Here is a 23,605-nt window from a genome sequence, read left to right on the forward strand (position 1 = left end):
CTTGTAAATTGGGCATGGCGGGCTAGGAGGTCAGGCATTTCCTGGTCAGGCTAGTAGGTCCTGTTCTCTAGCATAAGCTGACTAGCTAAAGCTGATTTGGAGGATTGAGATTGGTGTGTATTAGGTTTCCTTAATAGGTATTCACTATAAGTACTTGGGACTTAAGTTTAGATTTGTGATGTGGGCGGGGCCACTGAGGCAGCCTCCAAGTTGTGGGTCCTGATATGCAAATTAATTTTATCACAGAGACACAAAAGTTAGAATCTAAGTTTTAGTTTGCTGACATGGCAACCTAGCAGGAGAAGCTCCTTCTTGGGCTTACGAATTTATTTCAATAATGGTATCTCTAAAATATCTCACCCAGTCCTTCTATCTTCATTAATGTCATTAATTTCCTCAAAGGAGAACCAAATTCTAATCTGCTTGGCATCTGTATGAATTTAGCAAACTAAGGTGACCTTATGCTGTTGCTCTGCATGGGACGATCCTACATTTTGTTTTAGCATTTGTAAAGGACTGTGAAGCTCTTTGGGCACATGCCATTTCAACTTGATTATTTTGACATTCCATTTTGATGCGGGGGCATTTTGACTTTTGCATTCTAAGCTTTTAAAATGACTTAAGGAATATGTTAGAAAAATCTTCAATCTGTGCTTGTATTAGAGCCCAGGAGACAAGATTGAGATGGAAATCAAGTATGAAATGAAAGTAACGGGGCTCTGGTTCACAAATTATTGGTATAACTGGTATCGTCTGTTTTGCCAGTCTGGGGTAAGGTTAAATTTGTTGTTATTCAGAAGCTCACATTGATCACTTGAACCCCTGCCTTACTAGGACATACAGCTTCACTTGGCAAGCCTTTATTCCTTCCAGATTGTTCAAGGACCTTTCAGAGTTACTCATTCCCAAAAGACCAAAGGCAAAAGTAGGAGAATCTCATTAGTGCATTAGCAGTATAGTTTGGGGTAGGAGTGAGGTTTAAGAGTTAGAGGAGAGCTAGGGGCATGAGAAGGATGCCTTTTCTTCTGGAATTACATTTATAACTTAAACATATTTTTGTAATTGAAAACAACTACACAGTTCAGTGTGTCTTTATACAGTGTGGCAATTATGGGTTTGCTGGGTTGGCCTCTGCGTACTTCTTCCAGAGAACCCTTTCAGGAAGTATTTTATTTTCCACATTCAGAGTCTAGAACTTGGCATACAAAGTTTCAACACTCAAATACTTGATCACTCCTGAAGTTTGTGCAGTTTTCCAAATTGAAAGACCAGCAAGTCCTCACTTTAAAATTTAAGTTTCTCTTCCTAAAGTTTTACCGAAGAAGTACCTGGTATGTTTGAACATATTGCCTGTTTTTACATTTTTATGAAGAAGTGTTAATCTTAGCTAAATTTAAACAACTGTGCCAAAACGTGCAAAACGTGCCTTGAATTAAAAACAGCTGCTTCAAAATCACTACGTCAGACTAAGTATCAAAATGCTCTACTTAGGGAATGTTTGGCGTGTCAATGGCATCTCTCATTATCCTTATTTAGCTGGGAAAAAAAGCAGCATTGAAGGCAGATTACTGGCTCATCCTATCTTATATAGGGGAAAAAAATGGCTGATTCAAACCAACAGCCTTAAGTCTGTGCATCCAGAAAAGAAAAAGCAAGAAAACTTTCTCTGGAAGTTGAGAAGCAGAGAATTTTCTAGAGAGCACACAAGATAGTTAAAACATTAGTTTAATACAGAATGGCTACGAATGTAAATAGTTACTAATGTTAAAAGATAAACTAAGGCATACTAACAATTGTGAGTAAAAATTGGTTCAAATCTGACAGCGCCAGATAGGAAGTGGTTAGAAACTCTCCAAGAACAGGAGTTAGGGACTCATCGAGAAGAGGCAGAAGCAAAGCAAGGAAATTATTTGGCCACAGTTTAAGTGGTTTTATTCAAGATAGCCTAGCTGACTGTGTGGATGTCCTTTGGTTTTGATGTCTTAGCCTTGAGGCATTTATAGGCTGAGGTGTTGGCTTACTTACATAGGCTGAAGTGTTAGGACATTCTCAGTCTAATAGTCTCTTCATTTAATTGATTTAGCATCAATTTATCTGCCTTGTAAAAGCCTAGGAGTGACTTAGTTCAGAAGTCCCTTGGGCTGATATTTTAATATGAAGATATTTTTGTGTTTGCTTTTCCCCCTAAAATTTAGCTGATTAAACTGCTAAGATAACTACTATTAGTGCTCTGTCTGTGGAAACATTCATTCAAGTCATGGATTTGTGATGTGTTTGGAAGGAGAAATTCTTGCATTAGCCCAGTACAGGTCAGGTGGACCTCTACAAACACCTACAGCTTGATTTATCCACGGGGTATTACTAAGCATCTAGTGAGTTTGGGGCCTCTACAGGATGCTGTCTATGGCTGCTGTGGTGCTGAAGGTAGACAGTGATCAGTCATGATGAAGGCATTCTGGCTTTGAGTTGCTGATAGTCTAAGCTGGGAACATGAAACAATTCATTTAAAAATTGAACTGGAGAATGGTGAAAATTAAAATTAAGTTTAAAAAATTAAAATTAAATTTTAATTTAATTTTTAATTAATTTTTAAATTTAAATTAATTTAGAATTAATTACATTTAATTTTAAAGTAAATTTAAATTTAATTTAAATTTTAATTTAAAAATTAAATTTTAAAAAAAGAATGTTATACACATCCAGACAACAAGAGTATATGATCTAGTCCAGTGATCAAGGAACACCTCCCTGAGAAATTCATCTTTCATCTGCAAGTTAGACTAAGCCAGCAAAGAGAGGAGGCGAGCATGCCACATGGGGGCAGCATAGCCAAAGGCTCGAGGTCCTGGTTTCCAGAGCTTCGCAGCAAGTCGATCTTCATTACAGGAGTTAACAGGAAGGAAACCACTGAAAGATGGAGTTTTAAAATATTGTTTTAGCTACAATGTGAAGAGTGGTTTGCAGTGGGAGGGGGAGATAGTAAGAGCAGGGAGAGCTGGTCATTTAAAAGATTCGCCTCCCCAGGATGCTAAGAGCATAAATGGCAAGCTAAAAAATAAAAATAAAAAAGAGAATATGGTCTTCAGCTTGGCACAAGTAGTCATAGTCTCATTGAAGAAATAACATACCTCTACACCTGGAAAATGATATAATTGAAAATATTGGTAATGAATTTGTATAAATGCGAGAATGATTCCTTTATATAGTAAAAAAAAATATTTTTTTATTCTTTTGATTAGTTTACATGGATTAATTTAAATATAGGACATATCTGATATTTATTATAGTCTCGTTTATTACTAACTCGGACTCAGACCTAAAGTATTTAAAAAGCGTTTGTAAAAAAAATTTATATTTATTTTAGTGTTTAGTGTTTAGTCAATCGTAGTCTAAAACTAGTGTTTCATATATCTAAGTGTGTGCACCTATATATAAAGTATACTCCCATTACTCAGAAACATCATGCCCAGCCATCTGCCCAACAGATCGAAATTTATAATGTAAAACAATAGCTGAGTACTTTTATTAAGATACTATAAACATTTTCCAGGTTTATATGTCCTTGTGTTTGTTTTGCTTGAATATATAATTGCAGCTAGTCCCAGAGTTCTCCCAGTGGTCTGGGAAATAGAGTATATAGAGTGTTTTCCATCTCTGTATTAGTTAGTATTACAAGGCATGTCTGTCAAAAATACTTTTTGAATAAATTAATTTAGGCAGAGAACTATTCCACAGAGATTTTGTACATCTCCACAGTGATACTCACATCACTCAATCAGAACATAAACTAATTGTAGGAAAGTTTTAAATAGAAAAAACAATATTGTTTTTCAACTGTAATATTGCTTTAATGTGATCCTCATACCTAGGGAAGATAGACTTTTTATGTCATTTTATATCTAAGATACCTTATAAACAGAATGTGTTTTAGGCCATGTTAAGGCCCAGAAATAGAATTATAGATGAGTATTTAAAAGATATATAATTAATATAAACCAAATTTATAAAAGTATTATAATTGAATGTGAATAATATTTTGTAGGTTTAAAAGGCAATGCAATAAAACATTTCAATATTTAAGTCTTTTATTTTGTTATAGATATGAGTTATAGTTACAGATTTTCACTAGGTGGCAGACTTAGGTAATGCATTCACTTTCTCAGTCTAAACAGTGGTATAGGTTCATTTATATAGAACAGAAATGGTACATCATATACATTTTTTTTTGTTCTAATTTCCATTCTACAAGTCACTAAAGTACAATGACCAGGTAACCTAATCATATTACCACTCACTGTATGTAACTCAGACCTCTAATATATAGCTACATATATATATTTCTATTTGATATAATGTGTTAAAAAGGGATTATATCATCCAAGTAATCATTAATATATCCAAAGTTAGAATAATGCTATCTACGGAAGATAAATGTATATTTCTCAGAGAAAATGAAAATTTCCCAAAAGATGAAATAGCTTTTCATTGGTTTGCAGCTACATTTTTCTCACAGATTACTTTTCTGGCCTTATATCTCAACACTGTTCTAGATGCTTCTCATGAGCTGTCCGTTTACTGGTGTCTTAATGCTACATAATCTGTGAGGACTCAGCCAGCCATATTTATCACCCCTAGAAAAATATGTACCAAAAAAATATGTACAGCCTTATAATTTATACTTTTTTTAGTTTCCTATAGGTAGTAGAGCCTAATTTAAAGGCAAAATTTCACTTCATACTTGTTTTTATGTCCTAGAGATCAGAGCTGTCCTATCACAAATACTTGATAATTACTTGTTAACGTAGGTGTTAAATATTGCCCTCAGTAAATAAAAATAACAATAATGAAGTTAAGATGTGATAGTTATTATCATGTATGTATGTGTGCAGGGGTGTGTGTGTGTGTGTGTGTGTGTGTGTGTGTGTGTGTTTTGGGGGGAAGGAGGTGTACAGGAAGAAATCTAATGCTTTCTTTAGGATCCTTTTAGAAGAACACTATCAACTGAGCCTTGGCCTCAATTCGTTATAATGAAATGTTATTTCAGCTAAAATATTTTCTCTTCTCAGAAGGTCATTATATCAAGATTTGACATTTAAAATTGCATACTATGAAGATAGGGAACTTAGAAGATCAAAGAACTCATATTATAAACAGCAAGCTTATCACGTGACATCTTTGTCAATCAGTGTATTCATTTATAAATTTTAATTTTAACATTATCCACAAAGTCACCTTGTAACTTCTTAAATCAGCTTCATGAGTTTCTATTCTCTGCCACTTCATAATTGTAGAGAGAAATGTCTAATGAAAGCCAAATTACTAAATTTATTTTTCTTACATTGCTAAAATGTTGGCTAAAATATTCTTTGGAAAACTGTTCCATTTTTCTTGCATTATATGGACAGTTTTTGTGGCAATGCCTGCTGCTGTAATTGCATGTACTTTTATGCCTAAGGCTAGGAAACACTTACTCTTAAATATGTTGTTATACAAAAATGCCATATTGGATTGTTAGCGTAATGCAAATGTTCTTTGTGTGTTTGTTTGTTTTTTTTTAATACAGGTTGTTTTCCAGTCTCAGTATTATCACAGAACTTACCCACCCAGCCAACATGAGATTCATGCAATTCAGAGCCAAAGACTGTTACTCTCTTGCTCTTTCAAAACTGGAAAAGGTAAGACTTCATAAGTTGCATTTAACTATTTTTCCTGAAAGAGCAATCTGAAATTCCTATATATAGAAAGAAATGTTATGAGGTAGTAAAAATGAAATTACTGTTTTGTATTCTTATTTTGAAACTAAAATCTTAATTTACAATTTTTTAATGTGAATTGATGAATTTTAACCACTTGTATCACAAGTGAACAGAATGAAAATATTCTCTCATTATCTATTGTAAATTCAAAGCATGATTTACGAAAGAGTTAAATTTTTAATTTAACTTAATTTAATTTAAGTTAAGTTAATTTAACTCTTTTTAATTTAACTCTTCTTTACGAAAGAGTTAAACGCAACAAGAATGCATATACTCACTTATAATGCCAGTTATATTGTTAATATCATTAGTGCTATATCAAGAAACCTGTGTTTACAGAGGGCTTTGCAGTTTAAAATAATCCTTAAGGCCTTAGAAAAGTTGTAGGCTTTGTTAAAGTTAGCTTCCCTAATGTCACCAACACAATCTGAGACAAAGCTGAGTTTATTGCTTCCTTAGATGAGGGAGATGGTCACCTCAGGAGAGCTTTGGCAATGCACTAGGACTGGGGAAGCAAGGTCAAAGTTTCTTGAGTACAGGAAATCTTATTTAATGAGGGTCTTTGGAATGGGAGGTTGATTAGGTTTGGGAAGGGATCAGGGTAATGTGAATGGACAAAGTAGGATTATAAAGTCATGTTATGTGGACAGAGAGGTGTGGTTTCCAATCTTAATGTCTAACCTGAGTGTGACTGTAAATGGATTTTGTATCAAGCATTTACTTGATACTAGTACACCGGAAAATTTTGATGTAAGAGAAAACATTGGGATTCAATCTTATTCATATGAAAATGTGTTAAATCTATGCCATCTTTATTGTTTATGAAAACATAAGAGGTACAGATAATAATGCCTTATATTTGTTAGTGTTTGGTTAGTTCATTTTTTCATTTGATTTCAATTACCTGTTATGCCAAACACTGTCCTAATTCCTAGGAGACATATTGCTGAGTAAGGACATTATTGCAGTCTGGTTTGTTGATTTCCATCTTCAGTCAGAGCTGGTCACATCATTATATTAATAGAGCCTTCCCACTGTTCTTTTATAGTCATAGTTAAGGTGTTTTTAGGCACTGCTTTCAGAAGAGGAAACTGAGTGTAAGACAGGTAAAATAACTTTTTCAAGATTATATAGCTCTCAAGTTAGTGCAGTAAGAGAATCTTTTTTTTTTTTTTTTAAGATTTTATTTATTTGATAGAGAGCACAAGTAGACGGAGAGGCAGGCAGAGAGAGAGGGAGGGAAGCAGGCACCCTGCCCAGCAGAGAGCCTGACACAGGGTTCATCCCAGGACTCTGGGATCATGACCAAAGCCGAAAGCAGAGGCTTTAACCCACTGAGCCACCCAGGTGCCCCAGCGCAGTAAGAGAATCTTAAAGACATTAATGTTCAGGACAGAAAACTTCCATTATACCACACTACATAGGAATGGAAGCAAGCTTGGCTAAATTGGCTCCGCACCCACGGGCAAACCCAGTTATCAGGAATCCAGCTGAAATCGGTGCTGACATGGTATCTGATGCTCTCCCTCATGTCATACTAGGATTACCTAGTGATGAAGAGCATAGGCTCTGGAGTCAGATTGGTCCATTTCTCTACTATTGTCTGGGAATGGAACCTGGCTAAATTATTTACACATTGATAGCTTTGTGATTCTTCTCTAGAAATAGTGGTAATAGTTAAATAATAAATAGGGCCATTGCGAAGATTATACCACATGATGTATCCAAAACACTTAGCCCAGTTTTGGCATATAATTAGTATTCAAATAAATGGTACTACAAACATGATTATAAATTATTGTGGATGTCATTAATCAATACTCCATTCTATGTATTCAATTTTATGCCAAGTGAGTGGATGTTTGAAGATCGTAATTGTGGAAGATGTTTTTAATAGTGTTGAGTATGTGTCTATATTATTGTGTGCTTATTGTGTGTTTATTGCACTAGGGAAAAAGAACAATATGAGATTTTAGAATTTTGGGGGGAATTAATAAAAAATAAAGTCTTCTACCAATCTAGAAATGCTTTTTACAAATGTAGGAAAGTTTTACTTGAATAAATGTTAAACCAGACTGATATACATCTCAAGAAATCCACTAAAGAGATTGCGAAAAACAGAAAGGCATCTCACTCTTTGATATAGCTAAGCAAATACAATTTTTGCATACATATTAATTGTCATAATATAAATAAAAAATAAAACTTCTTGTATTTTGGCAACAAGCAAGCAGTTAAAACTTGCAGCTGGATACATAGGAAAAAGAGGAGGAAATATGTAATTTTCTTCTCTTTTGGCATCAAGGAAATTCATTTATTTTTTAGATTTGTATTTACCCTTACATATACTAAATATTTCCCAAAAAGAGTAAAGGAATTCAGTATATCCCTTCATTATTAAGGAATAGTGGGTCTTGGGGAATTAGAATTGAAACCAGTTGGTTTGGAGTTTATAAAGCCATAGAATTTTTTTTTTCAACTCAATTATTACCATTTTATCTATGGAAATAGTGGTTTTGTCACATAGAAACCTTTTAGACTGTAGTGCTGTTATGGCTTAAATTGTGTTCCTCCCCCTCAAAAAAAGATGTGTTGAGAGTCCTAGCCTCTCGTACCTCTGAATGTGATCTTATTTGAAGATAGGGTTTTTATAGAGGTAGTTGGATTAAAGAAGGCCATTGAGGTAGGCCCTAATGCAATACAACTGACATTCTTATAAAAAGGGTAAATTTGGATACGGAAACAGACATAGATAAATGGAAGACAATGTGGAGAGCCATCCACAGCCAAGGAGAGCAGCCTGGAACAAATCCATTTGCTTACAGCCCTTAGAAGGAACCAATGCTGCTGACATCTTGATTTCAGATTTCCAGCCTCCTGAACTCTGACACAATAAACTTCTGTGGTTTGAGCTACTCAGTTTGTGGTACTTTGTTATGGCAGCTCTAGTAAACTAACACATGTGCCATCAGTGATATAATGATGGTTAATTTCCAATCCATGCTTTTTATCTGATATAAATATAGCTAACATAGTAATTGTCTCTCTATATTTGTCTTCTGGACACAAGGAGATAATTTTCGGCTTGGGACATTGATCTTTATTTCTAGTATTGAATAATATTCCAAATTTATTTTTGGCTGAAGAATAGGTAGATTTTTTAATCTTTTGAACATATTTATGAATATCCTTCTATTCTATCCATAATTAGATGCCTTTGCACCTTCACAGATAAAGCCTTCACCTTTAGAGACATAATCAAGGTTTTGAATTAGAAACAAACAACAGCGTGGCTGCTTGACACACATTTTGGACACTAAGTGGTTTTCGTTTGTGCTAGAATTTGTTAAAATGAGTGTGGTAGATTAGATTGCATTGACCCTGGCTGTTTTTACTTGTGCCATGATTACACTTGGGTGGTTTCCTTGTAGACCTTGAATTCTAATAGAACACGGGTTGCCACTAGTAATGGAAGTGATAATCTGTAAGAATTCTCTGGAAGAGGCCACACACTGAAGAACAGACCCAATAGTAACTTCCATGAAGAAAAGGAGAGAACCGAGAGCACAGAAGGATCACTGGTCCATGACATGATGTGAACAATGAATGATTGTTGAGGACCCCCATCTATTCTTGTGAAAAGGAAATTCCTTGATTATTCCTTGATTATTTTTTTAGATTTGCTCTCTTGAGGAATTCCCTTGTCTGCTGTTTTATGTGACCCTTGTCTCACCTCAAGCTTCTTCCTGAGCTATTTTTAACCCTTGTCACTTTAGGAGTACACACTTCTTGCCACCTGTGTGAATGTTGATCTTGCTTATTGATTATCCATGTTTGGAAAAAAATCTACAGTCTTTTAAGCTTATGAAAGCATTTTTCCCCCTAAAATTTTAAAGATTAAAGATTTCTTAGATGGGTCTGCTAATTTCTTTCAAAAAACTTGATAAACTTCTAGTATACTTACTTCCCTAAATTTTTATGACCAAATGCTCCCCAAAGTTCCTTTTTAAAAATAATTTTTTAAAAATTTCTTTTCCTTCTCAACCCATGCATCTCTCTCTCACTATTGAGACAATAGTGCTGGGTTGGACTTTGTTGTTCAGTGCCTTGCATCAGTTTTCTCTCCTGTTGGCATTCGGAAGTGCCAACTTTTTTTCTTTTTTAAGACTTTATTTATTTATTTATTTATTTATTTATTTATTTTAAAAGACTTTATTTATTTATTTATTTGACAGAGAGAGAGAGAGAGAGATATCACAAATAGGCAGAGAGGCGGGCAGAGGGAGATGGGGAAGCAGGCTCCATGTGGGGCTCCATGCCAGGACCCTGATACCATGACCTGAGCTGAAGGCAGAGGCTTAACCTACTGAGCCGCCCAGGCATCCCCAGAAGTGCACAATTTTTAAATATTAGAGGATTCTAAATCTCTGCCTTTCCCATTTATTTTTATTCTATACTTGAAATTAATTCTTGCTTCAGCTACTATCTTAAAATGTAGAACTAAAGGCAGCAAATAACAGTATATACAGACCAGTATTAAACAGATGGAAGTTAATGGATCGGGTCTGGGAGTGACACATAGACTTCCACTTATATGCCACTGGCTAGAACTCAATCATATGGCCACACTTAACTTCAAGGGGGATTAGGAAATGTAGTCCAGTCGTATGCCTATGAAGAATAAGGCAATCAATTTTGGAAGACAGTCCATATTCTCTGTCACATGCAATATGCCACAAATTTATGAAATTTTCAAAATATTTTCTGAACATCTGAGCTTTAGCTTGCATTTTCCCTTTCATCTGATCTTTCATTTGTGGTTGTCTACTTTTGTTTTGAGTTGTTTTGTTTTATATTATCCTTTTTGTCTTGGATATTCCCATTACCAACATTGTTTTCCCAAAAGTACTTCCCATGTTTGATCTTTGGTCATATTGGGTCACTGACATTTCCTCTAACCAAATAAGTGTACTTGGCATCAGAAACACAGTATAAGAGCTGAGTGAACATGGAAAATGTGACAGATAATAAAAAACAGAGAAGAGGAGGACAGCAATAGGAAAAAGAATTTTCATCTCATTTTCCTATAAAGACTTAATTCATCTCTTGTTTTGATGCATTTTGTAAAAAAGCTTTTTATACATGCTTACAAAATTTGCTTTAAGACTACATTCTTTAACATTGCTCTTGAACTATCACCATTCCCCAATAATGATCATAATTACACTTGAGCTATCATATGGTAATTACACACTGATGTAAGAAGCAAAATAATGAAAATGTGAGGTGAAAGGGTGATATAATAATATATATATATATATATATTTGATCTTTGTCCCTGGTTCCTGACACGAAGCTTCAAAAACCCTTGGAATTTATTAGTAGTCTTTTTCATATCTTTCAACCATACCTGATTTTATGCTAAGGAGGCAGCTCCTGGTGGATCCTCTAGATAGCTTTAGGATGAGAGCTAGAAAAAGTAACCACATGATTAGAATATTGAAACTTTCAACATCTTCATCACCTTTCAGACCTCCATGGACAGCAGAGGGGCTGGACGTTGAGTTTAATCATGTGGCCAGTGATTTAATTAGTCATGTCTACATAATGAAACCGATAAAAACCCTGAAAAACAAGACTTGGAGAGTTCCCTGGTGGGTAAACATAATGATGTACCAAGAAAGTGGTGCGCCCTGACTTCATGGAGACAGAAGCTCCTGTGCTCAGAATCCTTTCGGACTTGCCCTATGTAACTTTTTATTTGCCATTTATGTTTACTCTTTATAATAAAATGATAATCATTAAGTATAGCCTTTTCATGAGTTCTGTGAACATGTTAGCAAATTATCAAAACTAAAGGAGTTGTGGGAAGCCCCAAACTTATAGCAGGCTGAACAGTTGTCTTGGAGATATCTGGGACTTGTGGCTGATGTCTGAGATGGGAGTCGTCTCATGGGATTGACCCCTTAGCCTGTGAGGACGGAGTCAACTCTGGGTAGTGTCATGATTGAATTGAATTGTAGGACATCCAGTTGGTGTCCAAGAATTGGCGTCAGAATGCAAAGAGTGATGTCTGTAAATCACATCACTTTGTAGTCAATGTAGACTCATTTATTTTTTAATATATTCATTGTGTAAGTAAGTAGCAAATTTTATGTATTTTCAATTTAAATTCAAACTAGTAAATATTTACTGAGCACCTGTTATGACCCAGATACCTTGTTTAATGCTTGCCGGTTACCAACAGAATAAATACATGGAATTTATAATTTGATGGGAGGTATAGATATATAGGAACAAACAAAAACACATGACCTTAATTTTTCTGTCCAAACAAGTTGGACTACTTTTTATTCATAATCAAAGTATTAGAATAGCTGAATGGAAGTTTGTTTCTATCTGCCTACACTGGATTTGATTTATTAGGACACTTTTTATTTCATTTTTAAGAAAATATTTACCACTTTACCATGGCTTTCCAGAAAGAATTTGAAGAGAATATTGATATTAGTTTCTATTTTTTTAAATGTGGAAAAGCATTACCTGATATACTCTAGAGGAGTGATAAAATGTTATTTATGTGGATAATTATTTTAATATTTAAATTTATCTATTAAGAATGTGCAGTATTATGATTTCATACAATATGTCCAGAGTTTCCATAGGCTGAAGATTTGTGTCCCTCCCCAAAATTCATATGTTGAAACCTAGGCCCTGATGTGATAATGTTAGGAAGTGGGACCTTTGGGAGTGAGTAGGTCATGAAGTGCTTTTATAAAAGAGACCCCAGAGAACTCCTCCACCATGTGAGGGCACAGGGAGAAGATGCCTATGAACCAGTGTAGGGCTCCATCTCACAACCCCAAGATCATGACCTGAGCTGAAATCGAGAGTTAGATACTTAACTGACTGAGTCACCAAGGTGTTCCCCCCAATCAGTTTTTTAAGAGCATGACATATGCAACAATCCTTTGGAAGTAATCTGAAGACCAAAAAAAAATAGTCTAGACTCAGCTGTGAGGCATTCATGTGGACAGCTGTTAGTTTTTCAAAATCATGACATAGTTTTCATCAACGACCCTTCATGTCATAAAACTTCCATAAAACTGTCATAAAACTTTTGCTTATCTTCTAATGACTCGGGTATATTTAGGTATTACCTTTAAACTCATAGGCCTCCTTACTTAAAACTAGTCTCTTGAATGATATTTGTATTCTTAATGAAGGTAAAGCAAACTTTTTTCAAGTACTGCTCAAAACGTCATGTCTACACTGATAACCTAGTCAAACACAGTGGATTTTCTCCTTTAATTATTATGTTTCAGCATTGTTTTCTATTTTCTATTTTTATTCCAAAATTCCCCCCAGTTTGGACTGCCTACTTCTTCTGCAGACAGTTTGGTCAGTTCTAATTCTTTATCTCTTTTCAGTGAGGTACTAGCATTTCACGAGCTGTTTTGCTTTTCAGGCCTTCCTTCATCGTGGCGACTATGGTTGATTTAGTCTGTTTTAATAATTTTTAAAATTATAGTTGTGTTTTATGAGTCACAACTTCTGAAGATCATTAAATAGTACAGAACTTACCTTTATTTTTAAAAAGTAAATACACGTAGTTTGTTTTATAGTTTTATAAAAGCACCAAAAAAGAGTGGTGGCTTGTTTTTCTCCAAACCGAAGCAAGTAAAAGTGTAAATGTTTTAAATCTCTTATTCTATAAAAAAGAAAAAATAGGATCCTGCATCTAGAATGCAAGGTTCCTTCCTATTTGGCAAAATCTTTCTTTTAAGGCTCAACTGTGATGTCATTTCACCATTCCCCATCCTCCTTAGGTTTCCTTAATACTTGGACTTCTATGGGCTCACATCACATGGCTTTGTAGGTATTTGATTTTAAACCTTTCTTTTAAGTAAAACTGAATACCTGCCAAACTGGGATCTTTTGTGAATTACCTCTGCATTCTACCAACCTAGCTTAGTGCCTGATATATAACAGTTAATGGAAAAGTGTTTGTTGATTACACAGCTTCATTTTTCCCAAAGCCATGGGAATATTCTGTAGCCAAAGCTCCCCTCTATTTTTCTTTCTTAATTTAACACACACTGTAAATGTGCTATTTGTTTACTGTGTTATTTCTGACATAAGTCACTATTTAAACAAGAAGTGAGCCAACAGATCCCTTGACTCATTTCCAACAAGTATCTTATCTTCCAATGTGGAAATCAAGAGCCTGACCATGCAATTAGGTGACACAGATAAATAAAATGAATCATATGTATGACAGAATGAATCTCATGGGCTGCAGATACTTTCAGTTCTGGCCAGTTGTTGATATGACCTCTGATATCAGATTTTCCAAATTTAAAAGGAATCAGAAATTTAGACTTTTATGTTAAGTGTTGGCACTTGTTAGACCTCAGTAAATCTTTGCAGGCCAAATGTAATTCCTCTGTAGTTATGATCTGGACTCTTTACTGCCAATGTATAAAACTTCTAGCTTGCATGTTACCTTTGTGATACAGGGAGGTAGATAAATGATTTTGTCACAATATCACATTGGAATGGATGGTGAGACTAAGTAATAGTCATTTCTAGTTCTTTTTTCCCCCCATATATAAATAAATATATATATATGTATATATATACATATATATATGTAAATGCAGTTTAAGGAATTAATCCAACTTCTTCATCATCTAGAAGTAAAGAAAGAAACTGTAGAATGTATTCTCATCGGGATGGAATGAGTTACTTGAGCTCTTATATTTTAGGGTAACTTTAAAACGTAGGTCTTGAAAATAGCGTTGTAAAATCTTTGGTGTTTTTTCTCTACTGTAAGGAAAGTTAATAATAAAAAAGAGAGTAGAACATGAATGCAGAATTATTCACATAAGCAGAACAGCATTCCTGGGTATGAAAGTGTTTTCCGAGGGTGTGAAGCTTACTAAACATTTAGAAAGTGAGGAGGACTTACAGAACTGATATTAAGAACAGTGAATTCTCTAAATGAGAATGTTATCCATGCTGATGTGGAACCTGAAGCTGGGCAAAGAATTTTAGTATTATTACCAGACAGCCAATCTGACTCAACAAAGTCCATGCTGAACGGAGAAGTCATCTACAAACGACCTACGTGTGCTTTCAAACTAAGTATTCTTGACACCTAGGCTCCCAAATTAGAGAATAGACTATGATAGAATGGAAACAGACAACAACTGGGACACCACATGCTTATTTTACCCTTTAGCCTCTCCCTACAGTCTCAAGTAAGGATATTTTTCTAGTCTAGACAGTCTTCTCAACTACATCGATGTGCTGATGTGGTGGAATAACTCCTCTTGCTACTTGGAAGGGCTGAGTCTGTGTCCCAACTAGTTTGGCCAGGGATGCCTGGGGGTCAGGTCACCCTTGTGCCTTCACAGGAAGCAATAGTAGTAGCCTTCTTTCATTCCTTGAGTAATACTTTTTGGCAAAAAGTTTTAAACTCTGGGAATGGGAGGCTTTCCTTCCCTGGAGGAGCCTCCAAATTTGCTACATGAGAAACAAGAGTTTCCTTCCATTGTCTCAAAGAACAAAGACTGATTTTTTTTTTTTTTTTAATTTGCTTTGCTGTATCTATCTTTCCAAGTAAACTTGGCAACAAATAAAACCAGCATTTTGAGATTACTGTTTGCTAAGTGCAAGATTAATTTGGATTCTTAAGAAACTCCTTACAATCTTTGACAAACATTAGCTGTCATGTCTTCATTTATTAAGGGAAAATAATAACAACAGAATTTTTCAGAAGAAACTCCCATACACTGTGGTATGCACATTATGCTGTTTCTTTCCCTTGTCTCTTTTTCTAGGCATTTACAGAGTATAGTTGCAGTTGCAATTTGGTGTGGCCGGTACAACTTAAAAGGCATTTAGTGAGATGAAAACTCACATGACCGAAAGTTGGAACCCCCTGGATGTGGTGGCTCCTACTTGCCTAGCTTTGTGCCTTCGCATATGAGAATATTCAAAAGCAAAACTCCCAGGTTTAGGATATATTACGTGGCTTTTAGGCTTTGGTTTTTGTTTTGGTTTGGTTTGGTTTACATCTTATTAAATGCTTTTATTGTGTTTGTTCCTTTTGTTTTATTACCTCAAGTCTTTTGCAGAAATATTTATGAAGAGTAAATACTCCTAACCATGGAAAACAAACTGATGGTTACTAGAGGGAAGGTGGGGAGGGGGGTGGCTAAGTAGATGACGGGGGTTAAGGAGGGCACCTGCTGTGAAGAGCACTGGATCTTGTATGCAGGTGTTGAATCACTAAACTCTGCACGTGAAATTAATATTGCACTGTATGTTCACTAACTGGAATTTAAATAAAAACTTTTTTAAAAAGAGTAAATACATGTTTAGTGTAAGAGAGGTTTAACCTTCCTCAATTATTGGGTATTTTCATTGATTAAGAAAATTTGGTTATAAATATTAAAGGGAAATATTAAAAATACAGCTATATTGCTGTATTATACATTTAATACATTTTCAATGTATTAAAAAATGCCCATTCATAGCTAACAACTGTATAATGAAAATATCTCCTTCACATGCATCAGGAAAACTTAAGCAGGAAAGCATAAAATATAATCTCACAAATTTTTCTATTTCAAATTTCTGAACAGAAAGAACGAGAGAAAGGTTCTAATTTGGCCTTTATGTTTCGACTGCCTTTTGCTGCTGGGAGGGTGTTTAGCATCAGTATGTTGGACACTCTTCTCTATCAGGTATGCAGTGTTTCTTTTTTCTCTCTAAAATGTTTATTCTAATTTCATTTCAATTTTATTAAATGAATAATACATCGAGTATTTCTCATGGAGCGGTTAACTTATAACGGGCCCTGGAAGCACTGCAGTGTTTTATTTTGTGTATTTAATGACAAATGTGCCTGTGAAACATTGCATAAGGAAAACAATGTTTTTCAGAGTAATCAAATAATTTTTAACCATTCTTTAGTATCAGTGTCCTACAGTGTTTTTGTGACATTTGAGTACATTTTGCTTACATTTTTGTTAAGAATATTACCAGAGTAAAAAGAGAAGGTAAGAGCAAAATATATTAAAAAAAGATAATCTTCTTCATAATGAACATTTTCCAAAAAAATGAGATACCAAAATGATGTCAATAAACTGACAAACCAAGGACATTTTAAATATCCACTAATGACCGCCTACTGTAGAAAAAATATAAAAAAGATTTTGCAACAACTAAGAACCATTTAGTCATTCAGGATGACTAAGTCAGTCAGGATGGTCATTCGATCATAGCTAAGAAATGTATAGAGATATTATTTTGCACCAATATATTTTAATCTTTTTTTAACTCTACCAGATACTGAACAGCACTAATATCTCATATTTTCAGATTCAAGTAATCAGACAATTTATAAATATTTCTGCTAAGAGAAAGCAGATATTCATGGAGCTTTAAGTTATTTGGTAACTTTAATCTCAAATAAAGCATTTCAACATTTTGTTGTGGTATTTTCTTTTGGATTATGTATTTTATGTAGCCTCTTCTGCAATGCTTGACTGAATAAACTCATCTGAACATGGCTAAAGCTTTTCTGCTGGCCTTGGGGCTAATTATGCCCATGAATATGCCTCTAGCAACGTCACAAACCATCTGCTTATGCCAGATGAGAGGAGGAACAAGCACAACAAAGGAGAATGAGCACTCCTGTTCACCCTGAACTTTCCAGATACATTCTCTGGGCACTCCAAGAGGGGGCTTCCACCCCCACACTCCATTACTACACACATCCTTCTGATCTCTTAGGGGATTGGAGGAGAAGAACTGTTTGAAGAACAATACTGAAACTGAAGATTTTCTGTCAGTAGCAGTCAAATGCTTCATGCCATTATGCACCAGTGGTTTTCAGATTTTTTAGCCCTGGAATCTTATGTTTAAATCAAATCTCGTGAGAAAGTCTAGTAGATGGACTAAATAAAAGGGAAATTGTTCTACAGAAGTAGAAAGCAGTAGTTATTCATTTCTCTTCATTTTTATCTTTTTTTGTTGTTGTTGTAAATACACATACAGGAAGTTAGGTGTTTTCTGAAGCTACTATAGAAAGGGTGAAGCAGAACAGTAACTTTCAAATTGCCTGTTTGGCTTTGCCTGACATCAGATGAGATACATTATGGTTCATTTTTTTTCAGATGAGATAGAATATTCATTTATTGATTAAAAAGGAATATTAGAAATCAGATATATAAATCCTAAATTCATATAATAAGTATGCATATATTCTTAAACTAAATGCCATCTAATTTTTTTGGTTAGTGATTTGAACCCACGTTCTCAAGGATAAATATTTATATGATATATTTAAGAACTATTATTAATGTCTACAATTGTACAGTGACTTACTATTAATGCAATCCTATCCTAGACATCATATTGTGTGCTTCCTCAAAGAAACCGATGATGTAGTAAGTATAATCAATCCCAATATATAGACAAGACACAAAGGCTCAGAAAGAAAAACTATCCAGTAGTTACTGTGAACCCTCATCTTCAGACCGTGCACATCTCATTTCGATTACTCACTACCCTATCCTTGTGGCAAATGAATCCACCTTATGGTACTTTTTTTTTTTTTATTTAACTTACTAGAAGGTTGTTTTTCTTTATAACGTCTTGTCCATAGTCCCTTTCCTTCTTCCCACTTGAATCACAGATCACTTTCATATTTTTAATGATTTTCTTAATTTTTATCTTCATGAAGCTGGAAAGCCAATGATTAAAAAATAAGTATAATCTGAGGAGAGGTGGAGGGGGTGAAAAAATGTATTATCTAAAATACAATCAAATAGGGGCACCTGTATGGCTCATTTGATTAAGTGTCTGCCTTCATCTCAGGGTCCTGGGATCGAGCCCCACATGAGGTTCCCTGGTCAGCTGGGAGCCTGCTTCTCTCTTCCTTTGGCCCTTCCCCTACTCATACCCTCTCTCTCTCAAATAAATAACAAAATAAAATCTTGCAAATAAAATAAAATAATAAAATACAATTAAATAAATACTAAGTGAAATTGAGAAAGATTCTTCTGTGATCAAATTCCATGAGATTGAATGCACAGACTTTATAATAGCAGGTGGGGCTGTCCCTGTCATTTTGGCTCACTTGTACCCCTTGTCTTTGCCCTAATGAAGTTAAAGGACAAATGACTTCTAGACAAGGGATGCATCAGTGACAAAGGTAGCAAGCAGATCAGCAGTATAACCACATCCAGCTCAAAAATAATTTATAATAGCTGTTTACCAAATCTTCAATGGACTTATTTACCCCCAAGAGTACTTTCAATTTTTCATTTTGGGAAATAGTTTTCAGTGTCTGAGAAGGTGCTTAAAAAGTCCTCTTCTTTAGTGCTTCATGCCATTATGCACCAGTGGTTTTCAGATTTTTTAGCCCTGGCGGTGAAGTTGAAGGGTGCGTGTCACCATTGCTCTTGGTGGCCTCCAGTTGGTTCATGGTATAACTACCAGGACACTAACCCACCTCGAAACAAAACTTCCATTTCTTTGGCCTGAGAAAAGGGAATGGATATGGTTCCTTTGTTCTTGTTTAAATGGCAGGGTTTAATTTTCTGATGCTAGCTGTTGGTAAAATGGTAATGAACAAAGTAGCCTGGTAAATTTATTTAAAAGGTATTGTAACTTAAAAAAAAAACTTTGCTATGCAAAATAACTAGATGAATATTCAAATTTTTCATTTTTTAACACTTGTGGATTAAATTCAAGACAGTCATTTTATACAATCTATAAAATAATTATTACATGTCATGGTGAAATGTGCTTGTATCTTTTGAAAGTTTTTCTTTTCACTCAGAACTAAGAATAAGTTTAAGAAATTGAAAACATTGTTAACTTAATACTCTGTTGAGCAATGTTCTAGCAATATATCAAATTAAACCTTATACACGAACACATCAAGTAGTCTTATAATGGTATTTAATACTAAATTATTAATTCATTAATATTTAGATTTACTGAAATATTAGAAATTTATTCTAGTAGCAAAGATCTTAATCCTAAAAAAACTTTTGGAATATCTCCTTGCAAATTTTAGAGTTCAAGTTTTTTTTTTTTAATATTCTCTATTTTAGCTCATAGTTTTTTGTTATTAAAAATTAATTAAGGGGCGCCTGGGTGGCTCAGTGGGTTAAGCTGCTGCCTTTGGCTCAGGTCATGATCTCAGGGTCCTGGGATCGAGTCCCGCATCGGGCTCTCTGCTCAGCAGGGAGCCTGCTTCCCTCTCTCTCTCTGCCTGCCTCTCCATCTACTTGTGATTTCTCTCTGTCAAATGAATAAATAAAATCTTTAAAAAAAAATTAATTAAAATCTGTTTTATCATGTCTAATAGTACATAGAAATTTATTCTAGTAGCAAAGATCTTAATCCTAAAAAAAACTTTTGGAATATCTCCTTGCAAATTTTAGAGTTCAAGTTTTTTTTTAATATTCTCTATTTTAGCTCATAGTTTTTTTGTTATTAAAAATTAATTAAAATATGTTTTATCATGTCTAATAGTACATAAAACTTAAGCATGTCAGGATAGTCTAATGAATACTTATTCTCCATAGTTCCTCGTGGACAGCTTACCTGTACCTGTGTATTTAAGACACTGACAGGATAGATTTTTACTTCCTTTTTTAGGGGGGCTTAATGATGTGTTATGAGAAGTAAACTTTTAGAAATGGTAAGATGTTCTCACTGAGCTATTCTGTACACTTCATGCACATAATAAATATGTATGTTGTTTGTATTGCAGTCATTTGTAAAGGATTATATGATTTCTATCACCAGACTTCTGTTGGGATTGGACACTACTCCAGGATCAGGGTTTCTTTGTTCTGTAAGTTAATATTCGCTGGAATAGAATTGTTCTAATAGATGTTTCTGAAATTCAACTATAATGTACTTTGGGTAATATGTGCTCAAAGAATATCCTCAAGGTTTTTTAGTTCCTTAAAAATTTTTCAGAGAAAACGTTTTAAATTATTCATGAAAACAGCCATTCTATACAAAATTCAGAACACGTGTTTTTTTCTAGCTGGCATTTGAAACTGATGGTTTCTGACATAGGATGCCTTGCTATTGAGGAAAACAGTGACCATTAAGTTTACCCCCTCCTTTATTTTTTTTTTTTAAATGAATATAGTTTGTTCAAGTATTTATTCAGGGAAGCAACTTGCCAACAATACAGATTTGGGATCAGCAAAAAGGAACTAGTACTTATGCCTCTGTCTGGGAGCCCTGGGCTCACTTTGTTATACCCTTTTCTCCGTATAAGCATTATTAGGACTTTAGATGGACAATTTCTTTTTGTGCTGGAGTGTCTTTTGCATTTGAAGATCTATAGCATCAGCAGACCCTGCCCGCTAATTCCAGTAGCAGCTGTAGTCATTGCAACATTCAAAAAAAGTCTACACCTCTTTCCCAACGTCTCTCAATTACCAGTGACTACTGCCTACTGATGTTGAACTAACATGATGCTGTGCTGCTACAAATTGAGTAGTTGGTCTTCTGAAGTTTGTGGAATCCCAGGGCTAACCTAAGGTGGCGTGCCATAAATAAGTTCAGTCCATGCATATCTTACGAAATGTCATTTTGAGATTTTTAAATATTTTTACGTTTAGCCTCTAAAAAGTGAAAAATAACCTGAGTTTTTATTTATTTATTTTTTTAATGGTGTATATCTAATAGATGAAAATCACTGAGGATGACCTGTGGATCAGAACTTATGCCAGACTTTACCAGAAGCTGTGCTCTTCTACTGGAGATGTTCCCATTGGGATCTACAGGACTGAGTCTCAGAAACTTACTACATCTGAGGTTTGGAAATACCAAAATATTCCAGTTTTAATGATGAATCTGATTGAAGATAGCCATTCCTAATCATAGAAATGGATTTCTAAAAAAAGTTAGAGAATGAAAAAGAACGCTCTCTGAACACACAGTGTCAGTTCTCAGAGGCAAAAAACAAAACAAAACAAAACAAAACAAAACAAAAAAAACTATTTGTTGAAGTAAACAAGGTGAGAATTCCCCAAAATGTTGTTGGCTAAGGGATTGTTCTGGAGTTCGTGGACTTTGGGCTCTGAATGCCTTTTGTAGGTCTAGAATTTTGCATGTCTAGATTGTCAGGAAGCAAATTAATTTTAATTAACCTTATGACTCATAAGAGCAGTTTTCAGGGCAAGTCATACAGCTTTCTCATATACTCCTCATCTCACATATATACATTTGGAAGGAAGTGAAACAAAGTTAGCACTGAAATTCACATTTCTCAAACTCTAGATTAAAGACTACTCTGAAGCCAAGATAAAACTCCAGGAGTAGTACCAGATCTTCCCAGAGGAAAGCTCAGTATTTGTAAAAGCAAACTAGAATCTATTTATATGGAACAAAATTGCCAATGATTTCCTACAGCTAAAAACACATCCACACCGATCTGGCCACATTATGTGGTTCTAAATAGTTTTTATATCCTCAGTAAAACATCACCTTTTAAATGAGATTCTTTCATGAAATAAAAATTTTGGATAAATACACTATCCTACCAATATTTATAAAATTGTTTAACATAATTATGGTTTATATTCTTAAAATATTTTTCTTCTCAAATATCTCAAAGTTATTCAAAATTTTGGTTAGCCATATCTGTTTTTGGTCTTATGCAAAATTAACTAAGAGACTCAGTTCTGTTATTTGCAGTTTAGTAATCCATGCAGCTATGAAACTGGTTTGTGTTAAAATCACTGAATCCATATATAGAAAAAAAAAAAAAGAGCTTTATGGAGAGCATATGAGCAAAAGAGTGGATTTTTGTTTGCTTGCAAAAATTTATGATTTGACATTTAAATAAGTAATATTGAGGACTACAGGAAATTGTTCAATTCTTCTGGGTGCATTTTAGCAGTTTCACTGTAGATCAGGTGTACTAAAAGGAACTTGATTGCCATCTCTGTTACTTCATAAGATAGTTTGGCCAGATATGCCTAAAATTTAAAAATGCTGTATCTAAAAAACTATTTTTTGATTAAAGGTTAAGAGAAGACAAGTGCTTCCACACCTAAGCAATTAACCACTTATTTGAGCTTGTTAAGTACAAAGAAAGTTTCCATTCACTAGAATATTATTATTCTCTTATTTTATGTATAGGTTTTGCAAATTCGAATGTAGTAAATTCTGCTTGGTCAAGTTCATATTTATGTCATCATTTTATATTATTAAGAAACTTTGTAGTATGCTATTTACATTATAGTAGGGAAAGGATAATTGAGTATTTGTATTGTCGTCATGGAGCATTTAACATTACATTTTGGTCATCTCAAAAAATATCCCTCAGTAAAATGCTTATAAATCCCTAGAACTCTAGCTTGTATGAAAAACACACATCCTTAGGAATATTAAAGGAAACTGAGTTAAATAAAGATGATACCTCCTGTCTTTCTATATTGATTACAGTTCGTTTTTTGACACATATATTTTTACTTAAATTTTATATTCTACCTATTGTGTAAAAATTGAGGCAACCCAAATAATTAAAGATAAAAATAAAACCATCAAGATTTTTTACAACACAATATATTAATAGAGGCAGAGAAAATAATGTTATCTTACATGTAAAATGAACTGAGTGCTACAGTTGAGCCAGAATTCTACTTTTACTTTCCTGGTAAGTAAGGCAAAAATAGAACTGTTGAATTACATAGTAATTATAGTCTGATACATGAAAGGATAAAAGTTAATCTTGAGAAAGATTTGTTATTAAAAGAACACATATATTATAGACTTTCTTATTTAAAAGGTTTTAG

At 34.3% G+C, this 23,605-nt stretch overlaps 1 protein-coding gene across 4 annotated transcripts in view; it reads left to right on the forward strand.

The window, feature by feature from the left end:
- The window catches only part of KCNT2 (potassium sodium-activated channel subfamily T member 2), a 351,736-nt gene that overhangs the window by 280,176 nt on the left and 47,955 nt on the right, over positions 1-23,605 (forward strand). For all 4 annotated transcript variants that reach the window (XM_059146350.1, XM_059146351.1, XM_059146352.1 and 1 more), the window contains 4 exons: positions 5,564-5,675; positions 16,409-16,510; positions 20,557-20,640; positions 21,492-21,620. In XM_059146350.1, coding sequence (XP_059002333.1) covers positions 5,564-5,675; positions 16,409-16,510; positions 20,557-20,640; positions 21,492-21,620 — 427 coding nt within the window. The remainder of the gene's footprint in view (positions 1-5,563; positions 5,676-16,408; positions 16,511-20,556; positions 20,641-21,491; positions 21,621-23,605) is intronic.

The sequence above is a fragment of the Mustela lutreola genome, chromosome 14 (assembly GCF_030435805.1).
Source record: "Mustela lutreola isolate mMusLut2 chromosome 14, mMusLut2.pri, whole genome shotgun sequence".
NCBI classification, from domain to species: domain Eukaryota; kingdom Metazoa; phylum Chordata; class Mammalia; order Carnivora; family Mustelidae; genus Mustela; species Mustela lutreola.